This window comes from Enhydra lutris, unplaced genomic scaffold (genome assembly GCF_002288905.1).
Source record: "Enhydra lutris kenyoni isolate GAN:26980312 unplaced genomic scaffold, ASM228890v2 scaffoldscaffold31, whole genome shotgun sequence".
Taxonomy (NCBI): domain Eukaryota; kingdom Metazoa; phylum Chordata; class Mammalia; order Carnivora; family Mustelidae; genus Enhydra; species Enhydra lutris.
In genome coordinates, this window is record NW_019154115.1 from 10,689,262 (window position 1) to 10,712,698 (window position 23,437).

Below are 23,437 nucleotides of genomic sequence, written 5' to 3' on the forward strand. Positions count from 1 at the left end.
TTCTAAAAGCTAGTATGCCTGTCATTTGGAACTCGTCCATCTTTTCCCCACAGCTTATGAGGGCTGTGGTGTCAAAGGGGATAAGGTATAGTAAATGTAGGTTGTAGTATGTAAAAAATGTATGTACTAGACATCATTGATAAATAAGTGATGGATTTAAAATTCTCATAATTACTTGCATTTTGAAAAGTTTCTTTCTTGATCACACAAATTAAACTCTTATTTGGCAGAGTTCTAGTTGTTACTTTAAAAGAAAAAAAAGTCATCTCTGAGAGTGGGAAAACAGAATTGCAGTAGGAGTCACTTAGGTTAGCAGGCCAACCTCACATACTCACAGTTGCTTCCTAAAATTTTTTCTGATTCTCTTCCTCCCTTTGATCCACCTGGTCTCTAGTCAGTCAGCCTCCCCTTCCCCACCTTCTTCCTCTCCCTTCCCGTCCCCCACCTGCCACGGTAGTTAGGGATAGGAGGGGCAAAGACTTTGGAGTGGTGTCTCTCAAGCATTAATGTTCATAAGAATCATCTAGGGGTCTTGCTACAATGCAGGTTCTAATTCAGATCATCTGGGATGGGACCTGGGATTCTGATTTTTTGCAAACATAATGCCCAAGCCTTTAGTATGAGCATTATGTTTTGAGTGCAGTTAAAACATGGATGATGTTTTTCTGTACGTTTCATTTCTTTTTTTTTTTTTTTTTTAAGATTTTATTTGTCAGAGAGAGAGAGAGAAGGAGAGAGCACAAGCAGGGAGAGTGGCAGGCAAAGGGAGAGGGAGAAACCTACTCCCCACCCGCTGAGTAAGGAGCCCTATGTAGGACTCCTCCTGAGGACCCTGGGATCATGACCTGACCCAAAGGCAGATTCTTTTTTTTTTTTTTTAAAGATTTTATTTATTTATCTGACAGAGATCACAAGCAGGCAGAGAGGCTGACAGAGAGAGAGGAGGAAGCAGGCTCCCTGCTGAGCAGAGAGCCCGATGCGGGGCTCGATCCCAGGACCCTGGGATCATGACCCAAGCCGAAGGCAGAGGCTTTAACCCACTGAGCCACCCAGGCACCCCATAGATACCTTTTAAAATATTAATTTCCAGGGCGCCTGGGTGGCTCAGTGGGTTAAATCCTCTGCCTTCAGCTCAGGTCATGATCCCTGGGTCCTGGGGTTGAGCCCCACATCCGGCTCTCCGCTTGGTGGGGAGTCTGCTTCCCCCTCTCTCTCTCTGCCTGCCTCTCTGCCTACTTGTGATCTCTCTCTCTGTCAAATAAATAATAAAATCTTTAAAAAAAATATTAATTTCCTCCATTTAGTGAAGACTGTTTGCTGAGTAAAGCTTAGAACTCACTAGTTATTCCAAGGTGATAATGCAGATAATCAGTACGAGTGTAAGTAAAGTGGTTACAGATGAGAGCTGCTACCAGAGGAAAATGTAACTGATGGTGGTGAGGGTTTTTTTTTTTTTCTCATTTTTAAAACTTTGTCAGCTTCTCTTAATAATAAGTAAAATATGAAATTTAAAATAAAAGTGACTACTGAATCTGCCCAAATTCATTATTTCTCCCCATATTAAAGATTATACATGTTAAAGTCACTGATAATGAATAGCCAGTGTATTTTTAATATTTTAACAAATTAGGAGTTTTGTCTTAAGAGAACTGCTAGTTATCGAGTCTTATTTATTGAGATCATACAAAAATTACTCAATTGTACTATAGAACTTTAAAGAAATTAATACTGGATTCAGTCAAGGCAGAAATACCAAAACACAAGGGGGCACTGTTTTACCATAATCTGATTGAATTTAACAGCTTTTTGTTTACTGTGAAATGTCCCCAAATTCTGTGTTCTTTGTAGTTACCATGAAAATTCAAACACTATATGTTTCTCTAAAGCTGTAATACTTAAACCAACTAAGCTTTCCGAGTTCACAAATCAGATGTGCTCTTAGCAAAATTCAGGAACTTTTCATCATATTTGGCATGAGTTTGGGAGGACTGGGTGATTTGACGTTTAGAGATTGTGTAACACATTTAGTTGTTAGTGTTTAGGTCTGTAGTAAGGGGGAAATCACTGTAAAAACAATTCAGTTGCTTTGGAGAAATATAGTGCCTCTGTTATGCAGAAAAGAGTTGGGATAAAGATTGAACTGTTAAAAGCTGCAGCTGCATTTGCCATCAAATACCAAGTTGGTGCTGATGAATGTTTTGTTTTTATTGTCATGGAAACTTGGAGCCAGAGAATGGATATTCTGTTCATCTGGGAAAATAGTAGTTCCTTGCATAAAACATAAGGACCTTCCAAAGCAGTTCCTAAAATAGATATATGCTGAATATAATTCAAAAAAAAAGTTGAGGAAGTAAACGTGGAATAAATGCAGTCATTTCTGGATCACTTCTATTCTCAGTACTAAGAATATAACTGTATATACAGTTGTTAAGCTATTTGCTGCTATACAGTTGAATTCTAGTGAGCATGGTATTTGTTTAACATCAATATTACAGTTACCCAACCCTTAAGGAGCTGTCTTTGTACTTCTTCCTTGGTCTTCAGATATTTACTTGGAACTCTAAATTTATATCCTATTAAAGAATTGCTTCTGATCCCTGAATTTTTATTTTCATCCATGCTACTTACCTGTTAAAATCTTCTATTCTAAACATTTTAAGGCATTCTGTATTGGGTGCTAGGGGGAGCTTTATGCAAAATAAACTTACTGAAACACAAAGATTATTATATGGTCTGGGATAAAAAAGAAAATATAAAACTTTTTAAAACATGAAGATTTAAGTAAATCCTTATATATATTTTATAAAGTCATGAATAAAAAGACATTACAGGAATAAAAAATACAAAGGAATTCTGGTTCAGTTATAGCAAAAGTGGTATAGCAAAATACAAATATGGAAATGATAGTAAATATAAGGTGACAATACAAATTAAGGTAGAATTTCTAAAGTTTATAAAGGAAAGGGAAAAATTATGAGTTATGATGGTTTTACTAAAGGTTACCCAGCTTAAGTTATATCTTGAAGGGAAACAAGACAAATTTTTATGACTTCCTAAAAGATGAGAGAGAAGAAAGGATTAGAATGGACTGTTTTACATAGGTTAGTTAGAGAAGGATTCTCTGAGGAAGTAACATTTGAGCAGAGACCTGAATGCTCTGACATAAGAACTCTTCATTTAGAGAGGTTAGCAAGCCTGACATCCTTTAGTGGGGTTAAACTTGAAATGTTTAAAGAAAATAATAAAATTAAAAGTTTATGAAAGTTGAAGAAAACAACAGTGGTCTAATAGACTTTTATTTATTTTTTTTTTTAAAGATTTTATTTATTTATTTGTCAGAGAGAGAGAGGGAGAGAGAACGAGCACAGGCAGACAGAGTGGCAGGCAGAGGCAGAGGGAGAAGCAGGCTCCCCACAGAACAAGGAGCCCGATGCGGGACTCGATCCCAGGACGCTGGGATCATGACCTGAGCCTAAGGCAGCGGCTTAACCAACTGAGCCACCCAGGCGTCCCTCTAATAGACTTTTAAAGCAACACAGTTAACTAGAACATGTCTAGCTTTCTCACATGGGACAGATCCAGGATTAGAGCCTAAATCAAAGTTTAGGTGGCTAGGACATAGGACTCTCTCGGAGGAAGAAATAAGATTGTTTCAAAATAAAGATTATCATTGTGAGTTTTACTGTTATTTAATATTGTTTTTTGGAATATTTTAATGAAATTACTGGTTTTCATTGAATATAGTCTGATGTAGGCAAGAAGTAATTCAGGAAAAAAAAGTGTCAAAAATACTATAAATGTGATTTAGTTTACAGAGAAAATTCTCTTAAGCAATGACCTCTAAAAGAATATAGTTTAGTAACAGTAATTTTCACAAATACTTTTAATGTTATATGGTATCTGGAAGAGATATTATAAATGAATGTATGTATGTCTGTGTGTATATCATGTCATATACATTAGGACCAGCAATTGAAGACTTGTACAATAAAAATACCTGGTATTGAATTTAGAGAACTAGTCAGAATGCCAAAAGAAAGTAGAGGAGAAATAGCAAACTCAACATTGTATTCCATAACTGAAGTGATGAGAAAGAACTGGAAAATTGCCAGCTTTTTAACCTTTTGGAAATAACAGTGTGTATAGTTAGTGCAGGAGATCATATTCCTAAAGCAGCTTGTTCCAGATTTAAATATGTCAGCAAACTTAGTGGAATTCTAATTTAATTCTAAAATTAATTTTAGAAATAAAACATCAGAGGTTACAAATAAGAAACCTCCTTACAATGTCATGAAAACAAAAATGGTTTAATAAAGTTTTTAGATTTTCCAAGATTCTGTCAAACACAGTTTCTGTTACGGTAAAGTTTAGCTGAAAAGGATGTATATAATATAGGAGACTCGAATATGTAAAGAGAATAACAAATTTGGAATCTGTTTTTTTACTTATCTTTTACCATATGCGTTCTTCCCAGCAGTTTAATAATAGGAAAGTCTGATAATTAATTGGAGTCAAGTTTTGCTGTGTTCTAGCTTTCTAATCTATAAAAATGGGTTTGCTAGAGAAAGACTAGAAGAATACTTTTTTTCTTCCCCTTCTTTGTGGGGCCCGAGCTGGTGGAAGAATTTTAGAGGTGTAAAAAGTTGAGGGATTTCCATAGTAGTCCTGATTAAACCATTAGTTCTCAGACATTGGACAATAGGAGGTACATGAAAGAAGGGAAATAAAGGAGGTGAATAGGCCACAGCAAAGGGAGAGTGGAAATCAACAGAATCCAACAGTCTTCCTGGGTTGAGGAGATAAAGAACAGAATTCAGAAAAGCCAAGGTGGGTCAAATTTGCAAGCAAAAAGGAGGGAATATAGAGAAAGAGCTCAAGATCTGTTGAGGAGTTTCTTCAGGTCCTTGACTAAATACTGATCTATATATGCTTGAGAGGAAACTTAATTTTAGACTGGGAATCACTAGAAAGGAAAATGCTGAACAGTTCCTGAAACCTCACACAAAGCTAGGAATAGTTCTCCTTCCAGCCAGTGAAAGTGGAAAGATCATAATAAATGGCATTGTGTAGAATCCACAGAAGGGTATTGTGTTGGTGAGGCTACTTTAGCTCTGGGCTGAAGACTCTTCTGGACCTGCCTTAACAAAGCTTAAAGAATACCCTGGAAGAGGATCAAACTTGATTCCTAGTAACTTAACTGCTAACCAGAAAAAAGTCCAACATTCTTTAAAGGAATGCAATAAAATCTAGCACCCGACAAATGTGAACTTCAAATGTCAACTTACTAAACATAAAAAAAAGGCGGGAAACTATATTCTATAACTGAGAGTAAAATTCATCAGTAGAAACAATAGAGCAGAAAATTACAGAGATGATGGAATTAGCCAACAAGGGTATTAAAATATTTGTTATAAATATACTCTATAGCTCAGAAATGCAGAGGAAAATAAGAAAGTGCAAATTGGAATTAGTAGAGATGAAAAAAATACAATACCTGAAATGAAAAATACACTGGATTGGATTAAGAGAAGATTATTCACCACAGAAGATCAGTGATTTTGCAGACTTGGAAACACACTATCCTAAATGAAGATCACAGGACATCTAGCTTCTACTTAGGGTGTGGAGAGCTGCAAAAATACCATTTCCACGATTAGTGATGAGAAAAAAAGAAAAAGTCTGAAAGCTACAAAATTCTTTTTTGAACCCATCAGAAAACTGAAATTGCAAGGCATTCATGTGACCTGAATTCCAAGGAGAAGTGAGACATATGAACTGTATTACCTATGGCAGACCATGGGAGAATAAATGTCATACCAGTCACAACACAAGCAGGTAAGAAGAATTACTTAAAATTTTGAAGTTAATTGGAAGGCCAGTTTTGGACTAGCAGCATATCAGTTTGGAAGAGCTAGGGGAAGCTAACAAAAGAATAGTTCAAAAGGGATTTCACACTCACCTCGAACTATTCCCCCCAAACCTGCACTAAGTATTCACAAGGATTTGGGGGTAGAACAGGAGACTAAAGAGAATTCCTTTTGATGTTGCAGGCATGCAGTTGCTGTTCAGCTGTCACTGTGGAAACAGCAGTAAAGCATGCCAACATCCCTGGACCCTAGGTACTGAAAGACCTAGGAGAGGCAGCAAAGCCTCTTGCCCAAAGGACACAAACTGACACTCTGATTAGGGGAGGAGAAGAGAGGAAACTCATCTTAGACTTAAGATCTTAACACTGATACCAAGTGCAGGTCTCCTGCCAGTCAGAGGTGAAAATTCCAACCCAAGGTCATCGAGATGTAGAGTTGAGTTTCACTCTTATAGGGAGGAAGGGATAAGGTATAAGAAAGTGACAGCAAAAAAAAAAAAGAAGAAGAAGAAGAAAGTGACAGCAGTCTACCACCGGGGGGGGGGGGGGGGCAAAAGCATGGGGAGATACTCACTCTGGGGCACAAGTTTATAGGGTGGTTGAAAGCAGGAGGATGAACTGCTGATACTAATAAAAGTCCTCTGCACCCCAACCATATGCTAAGCAGTAGGCAAAAGCAGCCAATCATTAAACGGAGCTGAGGCCTCTGGTGAACTGAAGGTAACCACAGTGACAATTACACTCAGCAAGATTCCTGATTAGTTTGAATCATTTTTCCACACCAAAGGCCTTATACAAGAGGAGGAATGCTCATTTCCAGGCCTGATCAGTCTCTACTCTTCTACACACAGTAGTCTTGCCTTCGATCAAAATTACAAGATTTGTACATGTGCAAGGGGGATAAAAGGTCAAGCATCAAAATAATCAACAGGACAAGACTGAAAGGTGACTCCCATTGGAACTATCAGACAAGGATTTTAAAGTAACTCTGGTTAACACATTGAAGGATCTAGTGAAAAAGGTGGATAAAAAGCACAAATAGATGGGGAAATTTTTAGGAGATAAATGGAAGTAATAAGTTTAATTGAAATGGGGTGCCTGGGTGGCTCAGTGAGTTAAGCCTCTGCCTTCAGCTCAGGTCATAATCTCAGGGTCCTGGGATGGAGGCCTGCGTTGGGCTCTCTGCTCAGCGGGGAGCCTGCTTCCCCCTCTGTCTGCCTGCCTCTCTGCCTACTTGTGATCTCTCTCTCTGTCAAATAAATAAATAAAATCTTAAAAAAGAAAAAAAAAAAAGGAATGCTAGAATTGAAAGACATTAGAGATAAAGAATTCCTTTGGGATCATCAGTAGATAAGATAGTTGTAGAAGAAATCAGTAAATTTAAGTATAGGGCACTATAAACCAACTGAAACACAAAGAGTAATAAAAGTTATGGGATAATGTCATACGGTCTAATATATGTGTGATTAAAATCTCAGATATAGAGGGAAAGAAAAATTAATAGATTGAAGAGTTTAATAACAAAATAAATACACTTGGACTAGACTTACATTTTCAAACTGCTGAAAACCAACAATTAAGAGAAAATCTTCTATATAGATAGCAGTAAAAACAAACAATAACAGACATCTCTTTAAAAACTTTGCAAGGGGCACTTGAGTGGCTCAGTCTGTTAAGTATCTGCCTTTGACTCAGGTCATGATCCCAGGGTCCTGGGATCGATCTGTGCATCAGGGTCCCTGCTCATTGGGGACACGGCTTCTCCCTCTCCCCCTCTCTTGCCCCTCCCCTTCCTCTGCTTATGTGTGCTCTCTCACTCACTCTGTATATAAAATAATTAAATAAAATCTTTAAAAATATAATAAAAAATTTTGCAAGCAAAGAGGCACCTGGCTGGCTCAGTTAGAAGAACATGCAACTCTTCATCTTGGGGGTCATAAGTTCATGATGTAGAGATTATTAAAAATAAAACAACAAAAAACAGCAACAACAAAAAACTGTCAACCCAGAATTATATATTCATTGAAAATGGGTTTTTTTTTAAATGAGGGTAAAGACTTTTTCAGATACACAGAAAGCTGAGAGAACATCCCCAGCAGACTTGACAGTACAGTAACTATTTTTTTAAATACAGTAACAATTAAATAGAACTCTTTAGGCAGAGGGAATGTGACACTAAACAGAAACTTGGATCTGCATCAGGACTCAGCAGATTTTTTTCTGTAAAGGCCCAGAAGCTTTTTATGTCAGATAATCTCTGTCACAACTACTCAACTCCACCATTATAGCCCCAAAGCAGCCATAGACGAGACATAAACAAGGGGGTATGCTTTTGTTTCAGTAAAACTTTATTTACAAAAAGAAGAAACAGACCAGCTTTGGTTCATGGGTCATAGTATGCCAACTGCTCATCTATAAAAAGAAATGAGAGCTTCAGATAATGTAAAAATGAAAGTATAAAAGATACATTATCTCATCTTTTAAAAAGATTTTTATTTATTTGAGAGAGAACATGCAGGAGAGAGAGCACAGGTAGGGGCAGAGGGAGAGGGAGAAGCAGACTCCCCACTGGGCAGGGAGCCCCGAGTGGGACTTGATCCCATACCCCGAGATCATGCCTGAGGTGAAGGCAGACGCTTAACCATCTGAGCCACCCAGGTACCCCATGTTTCTCATTTTTAATTACACTTTAGAATAATTAAAATTATAAGCAAAAATAGTAACACTATATGTGGGGTACCTAAATATATAAAAGTAAAATATGTGACAACATTAACTCAAAGGATGGAGGGAGAGTATTTGAAGTACACTGATGAAATATTCTTACACTATTATATAATTACTTAAAGGTAGATCCTGTTAATTAAAGATAAATTTTATAAATTGAGAGTAAACTGGCAAATTGAGGCCAGTAGAAGAGACGAAATGGAATACTCAATCCAAAAGCAGTCTGAAAAAGAAATAAAGAACAGATGAGACAAATAGAAAACATCTAATAAATGGTAGGTCCAACCATATCAGTAATTGCATTAAATATAAACAGTTAAAATGAAGCACGCAGAGACTGAAAAAAAATAGCTTTTTACCTTTTATTCTTATAGATTCGTGCCCAGATGAAAAGATTTACTATCTTTTTATTTTTTTAACGATGTTACTTTTAGGAGAGCTTGGGTGGCTCCGTCAGTTAAGTGTATATACCTTTGGCTCAGGTCATGTCACGATCCCACATTGATCAGGCCCCACATTGGGTTCCCTGCTCAGCAGGGAGTCGTCGTCTTCCTCTCACACACCCCCCAACTCATGCTTGACTCTCTCTCTCTCTGAAATAAATAAAATCTTTAAAAAAATAAGATTTTATTTTTTAAGTACTCTCTACACACAATGTAGGGCTCAAATTCACAACCCTGAGATCAAGAGTTATGCTCTCCACTGACTAAGCCTGCCAGGCACCCCCATAGATGAAAACATTTAAACAGTGAACATCACAATATCTACTTACACACTGCTAACTCTCTATAACACCTCCTTTCTATCTAATAAAGATGGTCTGCTCCTACTTCCCCCATGAGCTTTAGACAACAACCAAACTATTTTGAACCCAGTGGCTTAGAACCATCAGACCCAAGTAGCCTGTGGAAAAAAAGAAAGAAGCAGGTTAAGGATTATACCTAAGCCTCTCCGTTCTATTTGCTCTTGGTTAACAGAATCTATAATTCTGTTAAAAGTCATTTTATACCTTCATTTCTCTTCAAATCCCTAACTCACTTTTCCAGTTCATGCATGCTTTCTTTGGTAAATCTTTCTCTTTATCCGAATTGTGAACAGAAACTTGTTTGTGGCTAAGTGTACAGTTAGTGCTAGAGACAGACCAACTCCTTAATGCCAAGGGAAGAGTGAGACCATCAACCTTTAATGAAATTTAATGAAATGAAAGTCATAAAGAATTCTAAAACCTTTGAGAGTATCCAAAAGTTTCCTTTAAATTATTCCCTGGAATCTACTTTCCTTTTTTCCTCTATTTAAGCCCTTTTCAAACACTGATATTCAAGGTACACATAGGATTTTCTGGTCAGTATATTTCATTAAGGGGCGCCTGGCTGACTCAGTTGGCTAAGCGTCTGCCTTCGCCTCAGGTCATGATCTCGGGGATCCTGGATCAAGCCCTGTATTGGGCTCCCTGTTCACCAGGGAGTCTGCTTCTCCCTTCCCTCTCCCTCCTTCTGCCCCTGCTCCCTGCTTGGTCTCTGTCTTAAATGAAATCTTTATATATATATTTTTTCATTTAAAATTAATAACTAATATCTAATTAGACCTTTTGTTTTTCATTTTTTCTAAGCATTTTATATATCAGTATATTTTATACTCAAAAAACCAGTGAGATGAAACTTACTGCCCCATTCCACATTAGAGGCAGCTAAGGGACAGTGAGGTCAGGTAAAAATCTTAGAAGCAGAGTGGGAATTTAAACCCAGTTTGTGTACATCCATAATCTCTGTTCGTAATCATTTCTACATGCCTCCTACCTAATTTTATTATTGCAAATATTTTTCTTTTCCTCTTTTATTCTTTGGTTTCTTCATTCCTCCCTTCCACAAATATTTTACACATACGTACTGTGATTTAAATTGATTTGTGTAGCATTTATAATGAGTTAGTATATAAAAAAATTATTTTGAGTTATGCCCAACTCGCAAATGAATTTTGGATTATAACCCATTGAGGACTCAAGGCTAGCCTTTACCTATTTTTCAAATTGCAAAGGATGGCAGTAAATTGCATGCAATACTGGAGGCCATACAGTGAAAACTGAATGTGTCATATTTTACCCCCAGAGTACCTATTATGTAGCAAGAATCTTATTTAAATCTTAGAACACAGAGGGGATTTAAGACTCTCTTTGGGCTTTCTCCTTCTGTTTCAACAAAATAAAATAGTCTCCTTTCAATTGCTCTATGTCTGTATATTTTCTGTGGTTTACAAAGTATGCTTAACTTTCTGCATTATATAGGTAGAAGGTGTTGAGCCCCAGTGAGAAATTTTATTAAAAGAGATTTTCTTAATATGAATAGAATAAAGTCTTGGCAACTAAGTAGACTGACTTTAATTTGCCATATTCAACATATATTAAATATCTCAAAATGTATTAAATGAATGTATGATGAAATGCTTATACACTTCATTTTTATGACTGCACATCATTATTCCTAAAGTCCATGTATATTTTAAAGTTTTTTCTTATTACAGTTAGTTAACACACAGTGTAATACTAGTTTGTGGTGTACAGTATAGTGATTCAAAACCTGCATACATCACCCGGTGCTCATCACAACGAGTGCACTCCTTCAACCCCATTACATGTTTCACCCATCCCTTACCACCGCCCTTCAGGTAACCCATCAGTTTGTTCTTGGTTTCTTGGTTTGCCTCTATTTCCCCCTTTGCTCATTTGTTTTGTTTCTTAAATTCCACATATGAGTGAAATCATATGGTATTTGCCTTCCTCTGGCTGACTTATTTCGCTTAGCATAATATACTCTAGCTCTATCCACATTGTTGGAAAATGGCAAGATTTCATTCTTTTTGATAGCTGAGTAATATTTCTGTGTGTGTGTGTACACACCATATTATATCTTTATCCATTCATCAGTCGATGGACACTTGGGCTATTTCCATAATTTGGCTATTGTAGATAATGTTGTTATAAACATTGGGGTGCACGTATCCCTTTGAATTAGTATTTTTGTATTTGGGTAAATACCTAGTAATGAGAGGTCCTGGGATCAAACCCCGTGTCATGATCCCTGCTCAGCAGAGAGCCTGCTTCTCTTTCTCCCTCTGCCTGCCACTTTGCCTACTTGTGCTCTCTCTGTCGAATAAATAAATAAAACGTTTAAAAAAAAAAAAAAACCAAAACCTAGTAATACAGTTGCTGGATTGTAGGGACGTTCTGTTTTTAACTTTTTGAGGAGCTTCCATACTGTTTTCCAGAGGGGCTGTACCAATTTGCCTTCCCACCAAGAGTCCAAAAAGTTCCCCTTTCACCACATCCTCACCAGCACCCATTGTTTTTGTGTTGTTGATTTTAGCCATTCTGCAAAAAGTCCTTATATTTTTTTGCTGTTTGTCTTCCTCTTACTGTTGATGGTGCCCACATTTATATTCTGTCAGAAGCGGGGTGCTTAATTAATAGCAAAAATAGATAGGGATGTCAGTTTCATGAGATATTAAGACAGAAAGAGATCACCCAGTCTAAATTTGCTCTACCCAATCCCATTCTCCAGGTGAAGAAACTGAGGCCTTGGGAGGTTTAACAACTTACCTGTTTCACACAGCTACTTCATAGCAGAGACAGGAATAGACCCTTCTGACTCTTCATTCCCATGCTTGTTTCATTTCACTACCCATGTTTCTGACATAATTGGTGAATGGTAGCAGCTCCATTGATTAGTTCCTTTCTTTCTATTCCAGTTCTTGCTGTCAAGGGAAACTAGCTAATTAACAATCATTTGTTATCCACTATTTTGGAGCACAGTTTTCTTATATTGTCTCTGTCTCCAAGTGGCTGTATGCCATAGATAGAGGCTTAGAGTAGAATCTGTCCCTGGCATGCAAACAAAACAACTAAAATTCCAGACCAGTGTTCCCTGAACAAGTGGCATCTGCCTTCTGGTCCCCAAGTGCCATAAAAACAGACTCAGACATTGACCTTGCCTAGTAAAGTCATGATGTAAATTAAACAGCCAAAATACAAAAAGTTGTGAGAAAAATCACAGGAATTAACAATAATGAGCTTAATGTGCTCTCTATCATTACATGATGCAAGAAATTTCAGAGAGAAGCATCTATACAAGGATTTGGTGGAAATAGTATGCCAGAAGGTAGTGTGTGATTACCAAGACACTTTGAAAATATGCTCCCCTCTCTTCCCCCAGGCAAATTATTTGTTGATACGACTTGATTTTCTTTTTCTCTTTATTTTGGGGCAAAGGGAATAAACTACGATTAAGGTATTGAAGACTGGCTTAGTTTATTTTAGTCCCTAGAAAGTTGTAAAACATCAACTGAATAATTTCAAATCCTTTTTTATTTAAGAATGGAATAAACAGGGGCACCTGGGTGGCTCAGTGGGTTAAAGCCTCTGCTTTCAGCTCAGGTCATGATCCCGGGGTCCTGGGATGGAGCCCCGAATCGGGCTCTCTGCTCAGCGGGGAGCCTGCTTCCTCCTCTCTCTCTGCCTGCTTCTCTGCCTACTTGTGATCTCTGTCTGTCAAATAAATAAGTAAAATCTTTAAAAAAAAAAAAAAAAAGAATGGGATAAACATTAAGATACAAAAGTTACTTGATTATTTTTAGAGAATATGTATTCACCATATTTTATCCTGAAATGCAGCCAAAGATGAAGAGATAATTCCTAGTTCTATAATCTTTTGGCTTGCTATAAAAATGAAATGTCTTTATTTCTAAGTTCTAAACAACATGTGGTTAGTGAAGTATGGAGACATTAAGTGAGAAAACACTTAAATTCTGAACCTAAGGAAAAGCAACAATGCAATATGGATGTAAATATGTGTTAAGGGACAATTTAGAAAATGCAATTACTAACTAAAATGTCTCAGAGAAGCAGAGTTTAGATTTTGAGCTACCTGTAATGAATACCTTGTTATATTTTTATATGCAGCAAAATTGAGCCATAAAATGGCCCAGAAAGTTTTGATAAATGAAATTGATCAAAATCTTATTCTACTTTGTTCATTCATTCCTAATTTCTACCTGCCTACCTACCACACCCCCTCATATTGAATTCTGCATTTTAGTGTTTTCCCTGGGCATTCTAATGGCTGAAAGGCAAAGAAACTGCTTTGTATAAACCTTCTAATCCTTGTCTATGTGTTCATATGTAATGTGTGAATCTGATTTTAGGGAGGGATTGGAGAGCCTGAGGAAAAATAGCTGGATTGGTGAATGGTTTGCAACCTGGACTACTTCATCCCAGGTTTGAGTCTCAAGAAGTCATTTCTAAAGCCTGTTCAAATTACTCAGGTCTGACTGTGTGCTCTTATCAAGGATAATGAGATACTTTATAGCAATTCTGCAGGAATTATTGATTAGGAAGTTGCTTACAGTTCTGATGCCTGTCACAGGAAGTTGGTGCAGGGCTTGGACGGAATAAGTGATGAGATAAAGGCTGGGTTAGAAAAGTGATTACAACTGGGAACTTGCTAATCACTGACCTCTATAGGGATCCTCTGGTTTATCACTAATCTCACACACACTTGGCACTTTCCTGTGCTGCTGCCTCATCATTCATAGCTGTGTGAGTAATTTGGCATGGAGTGAACAAGAGGAGGGCATAGAGAGTCCAGCAGCTGTGCTTGTTTGGCACTAGATATTTAAATATCTTCAATGTAGCCAGCAGCGTGCTTGGCACAAATGTTAGCCAATAATACTTAAACAAACTGTTGTGAAGAAAATAGGCAGGCATTTATGTTAAAACCCTCTCTCTCTTTTCTTTCCTTTAGCAATATCTGTTAGTTTGAGATCCTTGCTAGATTTTTTGTTTGTAAGATTGATCAGATCGCTGTGAAAATGAAGTCAGTAATACTAATAGTTAACATTGGCCTAGGTTCTTTCAGACAAGAATTTCCAAGTACTTTATAAGCATTAATTAAACTGTGCAGACCTGTGTGCGGTACATGCTACTGAGTTGATTTTCCTAAAAGAGTGAGTGGGAGCATTGACGTTAAGTGACTTGTAACTTGCCTAGTTCACTCAATGGAAAGAAGCAAGAGCCAAGAGATTAATCCAGTAATCAGAATCCAAGGTCTCTGCTCTGTTACATACCAAATGGCATTACAGATTTCCCCACTTTGTAGGATAGTGTGTTCTTGTGTTTTTCCAAGTGGTTAGTGCGATTGAAATTGTATGAAACTTGTGGTAGTGTTCATCCACAAAAAAAAAAGAGGAAAAGATTCTCCATGAGCCAAAGACGGTAGGTAAATAATGATTTTGCAAAGATACGTAAGGGTGGGGGGTGGGGGGGACAGTCTGCTCATAAAACTGTGATCTTATGTAGATTTGTGCCCAAATATTTAGATTGGCCTGTGTAGGAATTTCATATTGTTCCTCTGAAAACTGTATCTGGAAAAGTTCTCATGATTTATATGTATCAGAGTATTTGAGTTTGAAACATAGTAATGTTGATCTAGGTAACTTTTTTGAAACATCCAAGGATTCTTTTTCTAGGTTAAGTCTTTATCTTTCAAGAAAAACCAGTCTAATGCTTCACTTAAAATATAACACATGGGGTTTTTTATGTAATAGATGATGAATTTGAATTTATGAATGCAGTTCTTTATGCCTTACAAAAATGAACATTGAAACAATACTGGCTTTCAGACAAATAGGGGGACTATTTGTTCTAATTTGTGCTCTTACTCATGAATTCAACAGTTACTTTACCTATTCATTAAAATTACTAAAGTTAGTTGTAAATTTTCAGGTGTTCACTAGACCGCTGCAGAAATAAATGCTGAGCCATCTGTATCTTCCATAATAGCTCTGTGTCTGGCCATTTCCTCATGAAAACGTTATTTTGAGTTGGTAGGAAAAGAGCACATACAGCCGGGAGAGTATTATGGGGCATGTTTCTACAGCCAGTAGATTCAGATCTACAGGAGATCTTGCAGTTTTACTGTCATATCTCGCACCTGTTATCAACTTCCTCCAGTCACTCCTTGCTATTAACGGGATTTCTAGTAGGAAGAAGCATACAAGTGGCAGTGGAACCAGCACTGTAAATAAAGCATCTTTCACAGTACCTTACACATAATAGCTCGTCAACAAGTGCCAGTTCCTGTCACCTTGCTCACAGCAGTCTCAAGAGTGAAGGAGAGTAGAATAGTTCTAGATCACTGTCAACTATAAGGAGGGTTCAGCAAAGCAGCCTGGGAGCCAGAGTTGGTCAACATAGGAGCCAGAGTTGGTCAATATAGGAATGCCGTGTCTCCTGGGAGGAAGTGTGGTTTAGTTTACCCCATGTACTCTACCCAAGTGTGTTAGATGCAAGTGGGCCTCAGTGCAGAGGCAGTAATTTCAGAGCATAGTAGCTGGAGACCTCCATCACTTATATTCTCTGAAGGAAGAGCTTTGCAAGGTGTGTTTTCATGGCTTAGCAATTAAATATGTTAAATTGTTTTAAGATATGCACAAAAACAAATCCCTGCTTGGCTCCCAGCCTCTCAGGATGCTTTTCTGCCCCCTCTGATCTTGTCTGACTTATTCATTTTATAGATTAGGAAACTGAGACCCAGAAAAACAAGATCAGAATAGATACTTTTCTAACAGTCACTTGAAGCAAGAGAAACAACAACATGTGCCCTTTGCAAGAACTGAAAAGAATAGCAGTTACTTATGAGTAAAACCAGCATAACTGACCATGTTCTTTATCTAGAACTGGTCTTTGGAAGTTGGGTTTTGCTGCCAATCATTTTGGGGATGGTTTGTCATCCATTTCTCTCTGCAGCAGGAATAGATAGTGTCATATCATTTGATTGGTAGAGGCTACTGTGAGGGCTAAATAGACAAAACTTCCTATACTGTATTTGGGCTCCACCAGATGTGTACCTTTATGATCTGAATATGGGAACTGTGTCCTAAACCTCCACTGGAAAACAGTACAATATGGTATGCCATTAAGTTTTGGGGTCAGCAGTGGAACAGACTAGAGAGCCCAGATATGGACCCTCAACTCTATGGTCAAATAATCTTCGACAAAGCAGGAAAAAATATACAGTGGAAAAAAGACAATCTCTTCAATGAATGGTGCTGGGAAAATTGGACAGCTATATGTAGAAGAATGAAATTCAACCATTCTCTTACACTATACGCAAAGATAAACTCAAAATGGATAAAAGACCTCAACATGAGGCAGGAATCCATCAGAGTCATAAAGTAGACCATAGGCAGTAACCTCTTCGATATCAGCCACAGCAACTTCTTTCAAGATATGTCTCCAAAGGCAAAGGAAACAAAAGCAAAAATGAATTTTTGGGACTTCATCAAGATCAAAAGCTTCTGCACAGCAAAGGAAACAGTCAACAAAACAAAGAGGCAACCCACGGAAGGGGAGAAGATATTCGCAAATAATAGTACAGACAAAAGGCTGATATCCAGGATCTATAAAGAACTCCTCAAACTCAACACACACAAAACAGATAATCATGTCAAAAAATGGGCAGAAGACATGAACGGACACTTCTCCAATGAAGACATACAAATGACTAACAGGTACATGAAAAAATGTTCATCATCACTAGCCATCAGGGAGATTCAAATCAAAACCACATTTACATACCACCTTAAACCAGTTAGAATGGCCAAAATTAACAAGACAGTAAATAATGTGTGTTGGAGAGGATGTGGAGAAAGGGGAACCCTCTTACACTATTGGTGGGAATGTAAGTTGGTATAGCCACTTTGGAAAACAGTGTGGAGTTTCCTTAAGAAATTAAAAGTAGAGCTTCCCTATGACCCTGCAATTGCACTACTGAGTATTTACCCCAAAGATACAGACGTAGTGAAAAGAAGGGCCATCTGTACCCCAATGTTCATAGCAGCAATGGCCACGGTCGCCAAACTATGGAAAGAACCAAGATGCCCTTTGATGGACGAATGGATAAGGAAGATGTGGTCCATATACACTGTGGAGTATTATGCCTCCATCAGAAAGGATGAATACCCAACTTTTGTATCAACATGGATGGGACTGGAAGAGATTATGCTGAGTGAAATAAGTCAAGCAGAGAGAGTCAATTATCATATGGTTTCACTTATTTGTGGAGCATAAGAAATAACACGGAGGACATGCGGAGTTGGAGAGGAAAAGTGAGTTGGGGGAAATGGGAGGGGGAGACGAACCATGAGACACTATGGACTCTGAAAAACAATCTGAGGGTTTTGAAAGGGTGGGGGTTGGGAGGTTGGGTGAGCCTGGTGGTAGGTATTATGGAGGGCACGTATTGCATGGAACACTGGGTATGGTATATAAACAATGAATTCTGGTACACTGGAAAGAAATTAAAAAAATAAAAAAATTAATAAAAAAATTTTTTTAAAGAATTTGGGGTCAGATAGCTCTGCATTCTGGTTCTCTGGGCTACTTACTAGTTCTGTGACCTTGGGCAAGTTATTTCTCCTCGTTAGTGAAATGGGGGCTTAATAGTACCTGCCTCAGTGAACAGGAAGAAGTTTATAGCTACTGTTAGCATTCATCTGGATTATTTTAGTAGTGTTCAAATTCATTTGGGTTATTTCAGTAGTCTAGTAGTCTTCTAATAGCTTCTGCACTTGTTCTTCTATAATTTATTCTTCACAAGCAGTCATGATGATACTTTTTAGATGTAGAGTGTCTTTTCAGTAAATAATACTAAGTCATTTGGGTATCTCTGGAAAAATATTTGAAACAGTACACACAACAAAAAAAAAGGGGGCAAGTTAGCCAATATGAAAATGAAGAATTTCTGTTTATCAAAAGATACAGTTAAGAGAGTGAAAAGACAATCTACAGAAAATATTTACATAGAGACAGTAAAAGGTCTTATATCAAAAATACATAAAGAACTCCAACAAATCAACAAGTAAATGACAACCCAAGAGTAAAAAAGTGAACAATATACTTGAATGGCCATTTCATTGTACAATATTCAGCTGTCCAATAAACATGAACTCACAGTGATTTACTAGTAGAAACTTGGTTGCCAAAATGTCTGTTAAGTCTCCCACTGCATTAATAAATAAGTCCACAACAAAAGAGCTAATTGTTCCACAAATCTCCTTACTAATAAGAATACCAGGAATATCATATAATTTTCTGCACAGGTTTTATTTTACTCTTGGAAATTCTGTTTTCTGAGCATTCTTTCTCATAACAAGGTATAAGAATGTATCTCTTTTTTTTATCCTTTTTTATTTTTTATTTATCCTTATTTTTTATACAATATTTTATTGTTGCTCAGTCTCTTCACTAGGACCTAACAGTGTAATCTTGATTCCATCTTAGCATGATAGTTTTGCAAGTATTAAAACATACAGACTGCACTTCTCCCAGATCCTCTCCTCTCTAGGCTAACATCTTGATTGTCGATCTGGTATCTAGATTCCTCACCATTCAAGGGAAGTTACATACCTGTTTAGCAGTTACTCAACCGTGTTCATTTGACATATATTAACATTATCTATATATAGCATTCATTTATAATACTTAGTAGAAAACCATAATACACTAACCAAAGTTGTTAGTTGTCAGACACCCTAAATAAAATAGGCTTAGAGATTCATTTTAATTCATGAAAATAGTTCTTGTAAAAAGTAATTTGAAAGACTAAAAGATGAATGTCTTCTAAATCTCAGACTGAGTATGCATTATTTTATTTAAAGAGTAACCAGATTTCTAAGTCCCTCAGAAATAATTAGCTCTTAATAAATGAAAGGTGAAATGAAAATGTATTCACATTTCAAAATCTAATTTGAATAGGTTAAGTATCATTTTAAAAACAAGCTATCAACTTTCCATTTCAGAAGAAACTTTCTCTGTAATGTTTTTAACTTATGTTAAATTAGTTTTTGTTTTCTCTGTTTGAATATCCTTGTGAAAGGAAGAAGTTTAGGAATTTTAATAGGCACAGGAAAGTATATTTAAAAACTTATGTTTTCTTTTTTTTTTTTTTTAATTTTATTCATTTGATATAGAGAGAGGGAGATCACAAGTAGGCAGAGAGGCAGACAGAGAGAGAGGGGGAAGCAGGCTCCCTGCTGAGCAGAGAGCCCAATGCGGGGCTCGATCCCAGGACCCTGAGATCATGACCTGAGCCGAAGGCAGAGGCTTAACCCACTGATTCACCCAGGTGCCCCAAAACTTATGTTTTCTTAAATAACAAGTAGTGTCCATACAGATAATTAAAATTGTATTTGAAAGCTGTACTTTATTAAAAAGAGAGCTAATATTGATTTCTTACTTTGTTCCCTTTTCTGCGTGAACAATTGAAAGAAGAAATGTTTCTCACTCTGGTACAGTTGAGTGAAAATAAAACAGACCGTAACTTGTTGTTTAAGTCTTCATTAGTTGTTTAATGTTTCAGGAAGAGGAATTTGCAAGATAGAAAGGGCCTAAGTATTTCAGCCAATAGTAAGTTCATGGTATATTGTGATGAAAAACCAATATAGTCTTTTTTTAACCCTATGGTGTTTGTTTAGAATGTTAATATAGTTAATATATTTTCTTAAAATTGAAGACACGTTAAGGGCACCTGGGTGACTCAGTTAAGCATCCAACTTTTGGTCTCAGGTCAGATCTTGATCTCAGGGTCATGAGTTCAAACCTGCCCTGGGCTCCTAGTTTAAAAAAAAAACAAAAACAGATATGTACTGGAAATGATTTTTGATATCTCATAAATTTATTTATTTGATGAATAAAGTAATACCTTCAAACCATAAATGTGTGCTGTTCTTTATTTTCCCTTAGTAATTTGTCTGCCAATCCTTCTAATTTGGCATTTCCCTTCAGTCTCTGCCATCATCTTGGTTCAGCAGGATTTCTGATCCCTTTTGTTGAGGCACAGGAATAGCTCCAAGAGAAGGGTTGAGTCCAAAATCCCCATAGATCATCTTGACTCTTACAAGCAGTCTTACTTGAAAGATATATATCCTCTGAGAGTTAGGGTTTTTGCTTTTTATTCTATATGTATATGTTGCAAATTAAAGCTCTTTATGTAGAACATACTGCTTTATGGTGAGACAAATAGACCACATTAATTAACCTTTTCTCATTAATCTGCATTTTTATGTTTGGCATTACTTCCCCTGAAATATGTGCTTCATCACTAATAGCCAGTAAGTGCTTTTTAAGACATGTGCTACAACGTCCTAATGGGCTCTGAAATTATACCTTGAATTATTACAGTATTTTCTAATAACTAGCTTTGATATTACAAGGATTATTTTGTATATCTAAGGAGTCACTACGTGCCAAATTTAGAGCAGCAAGATTTTATATCAATTGGCCACTGTGGCATGTAGATGTCAATGAAAATAATCAAATATTAGTTCCTGATTCTCCCAAGTTTTTTTAAATTTTATGCACTGTATCAGTAGATAATTTTGAGCATCCCATTTATATGGGGAGTTTTAAAAATCAATAAACTATACATTTTTATATAATTATAAGCCTAATATCTCAATGTGTAATATACAAGTGTGGGGGGAAGTTCATATAGCCTCAATAATTTTAAACATTTTAGATAACTTGTCAGATTTAATGATATTTTTACTGTTTTTAACCTCAGAATGGAGAAAAAGAATTAGCTCTGCCATTGTCATTGTTTATCTGTGTCTCCATCTTTGTTATTAACATCAAACTGTGATGTTTACAGAAATCTTTTTGAGCAACATGTCTGTTAGAGACTGTTCAGTTAAAATCAATATGATATTTGTAAATTTACTGAACAATATGTTGAAAAGCCAGTAAGCAAGAACTGCTGTTGGTATCAGCACTGTGGGACATCTACTCTCCCTCCAGAACTGGCCCATACCGTTTCTGACATTTAACCATCCAATTTTGAAACTGCAGATACAGTCCCAAAAGGAATTCTTACACATTTCTGGGAATGTAAATTGACATGATGACTTCAGAGAATAGTAAGGCAATACTTAGAAAGTTGAAAGTGTGCATCCTTTAATCCAGTAGTTCCACTTCTCTGTGTCTTTTCTTGAGAAAGTCTTATGTGTATGTATAATACATGTGCGAGGATACATGTTTTACCATTCTTCCTGATAACAAAAAAACTAGGAGCCATCTATTTCTTGGGAAGGGAATAGAGAAACTGTGGGTTTTTTCGTATAACGGGACATTTTATAGCAGTAAATATGAATGAGCTAGGTGCATATTATCAACATGTATCTTAGAAGCATATTACATGGAAATCACATTTCAAAAGGGGTGGATTACTATATAATCCCATCTGTTTAAATGTATTAAACACAAACAGTAATGTATATTGTTTGGGTACACAAATATATATTAAAAGTTTCCCAAATAAACATGGGAATCATATATACTAACCTTTCGCTAATGGTTATCCTGAGGTCTGGGGTGAGAATTGAGCTGTATCTGTACTTTTAATTTCTGAGAGAGAGAGGAGAGGAGAAGGAGATATCTTCAGTCTGAAGCAAATAAGGGAAAATATTCTCCCTACAGAGTAGATCGTACTGTTGACTATATAGATGTCTATTCTTTTCCATTCTTTTGAATATTTTTTCAGTGTTTCAGCGGAAAGTATTTAATAAAATACATGCTATTCAGTGAAAGTGTCAGGATTTGTTAAACTGACTAGAATGATAGTAAGTTTTTAAAATTTTAATTATTGGATTTTATCTTCTTGTTTCTAATTTGTTCTCTGTACTTCCAAATCACAATATAATTACTAAGAATGGTCTAGTGGTTGAATTGATGGTCAATAAATGAGGACTTTTGTATACAGTTACTTTCTTTGTTTTATAGGAAAAACGTCAGAGAGAGGCTCATTTTCCCTGTACAGCAGAGACACCGGATTACCAGGCTGTCAGGTGAGTTTAATAAATACAAAATTGAGGTCATTTTTAATACATAAATAAAAGCTTTGATAAAAGAGGTAGGAATTTATCCAATTTCAGCATTATCTGTGCCTTTAATGTGTAACTAAATATGGTAAGATTTTAGTAACTAAAGATATTTTCTTTTCCCTCTGTTTAAAATGATTTCTCTTCCCCAATTCACCATTGTCTTTCTGTAGAAGCAACAATTACCTTCCTGTCCCTTTCCAAAATTCTTATATCATTTCTGAAAATGATTTTTGCATATTTCCTCATGAGAAGAACAGAGCTGCTAATATATTACATGAAGAACATACGATTGCTCTGTGTAGCTTTACTATCCTGTAATGTTAAACTTACTAATGTTCTAAGTGTTTTCATTTCAGTCCTACACCCTAACCCATTCTTTAGGCTTTCAAAAGTCTCTTTGACTTGGAAACGTTGTTTCAGTTTTTCCATATTCCTTAGCATGTTGTATTTTTACTGATGGCCATCTTCTCTGCTTATATCCCCATATCTTTAGAGAGAATCCTGAACACTCAGTTCACCTCTAGATTCCCGTCAGAACCAAGCCAAAAAGAATAGGAGGGCAGAATATATGAAATTTGTTTTCTGCTGTCTATATGCTTTTCATGAGGTCTGCCCTAATTTTAGACGTGGTCATGTCAGTCAATTTTAATTCTCATTCTAATAGTACTACTACATTTAATATATATCCTCTAATTGTGCCAATCACAGAAGTCCTAGGTTCAGATCCCATCTTTACAAGTTACTGGCCAATGGTCCTAAGACAAGCCATTTAACCTCCAATCCCATCTCTGCATTGATTTTCTCATTTGAAAAATAGAATTAGCAGTTTTGTTTCATCCTTTAAAGGTCTATGAAGACCTATAAAGTTATATATAATGAAGGTTAAATTCCATGTACTTGTGGAAGCATTTTACAAAA

General features: G+C 36.6%; 1 protein-coding gene across 6 annotated transcripts in view; it reads left to right on the plus strand.

Moving 5' to 3' along the window:
* Nucleotides 1-23,437, plus strand: part of LOC111153147 (transcription factor 12) — a 385,322-nt gene that overhangs the window by 246,671 nt on the left and 115,214 nt on the right. For all 6 annotated transcript variants that reach the window (XM_022511943.1, XM_022511945.1, XM_022511944.1 and 3 more), the window contains one exon: nt 22,419-22,483. In XM_022511943.1, coding sequence (XP_022367651.1) covers nt 22,419-22,483 — 65 coding nt within the window. The remainder of the gene's footprint in view (nt 1-22,418; nt 22,484-23,437) is intronic.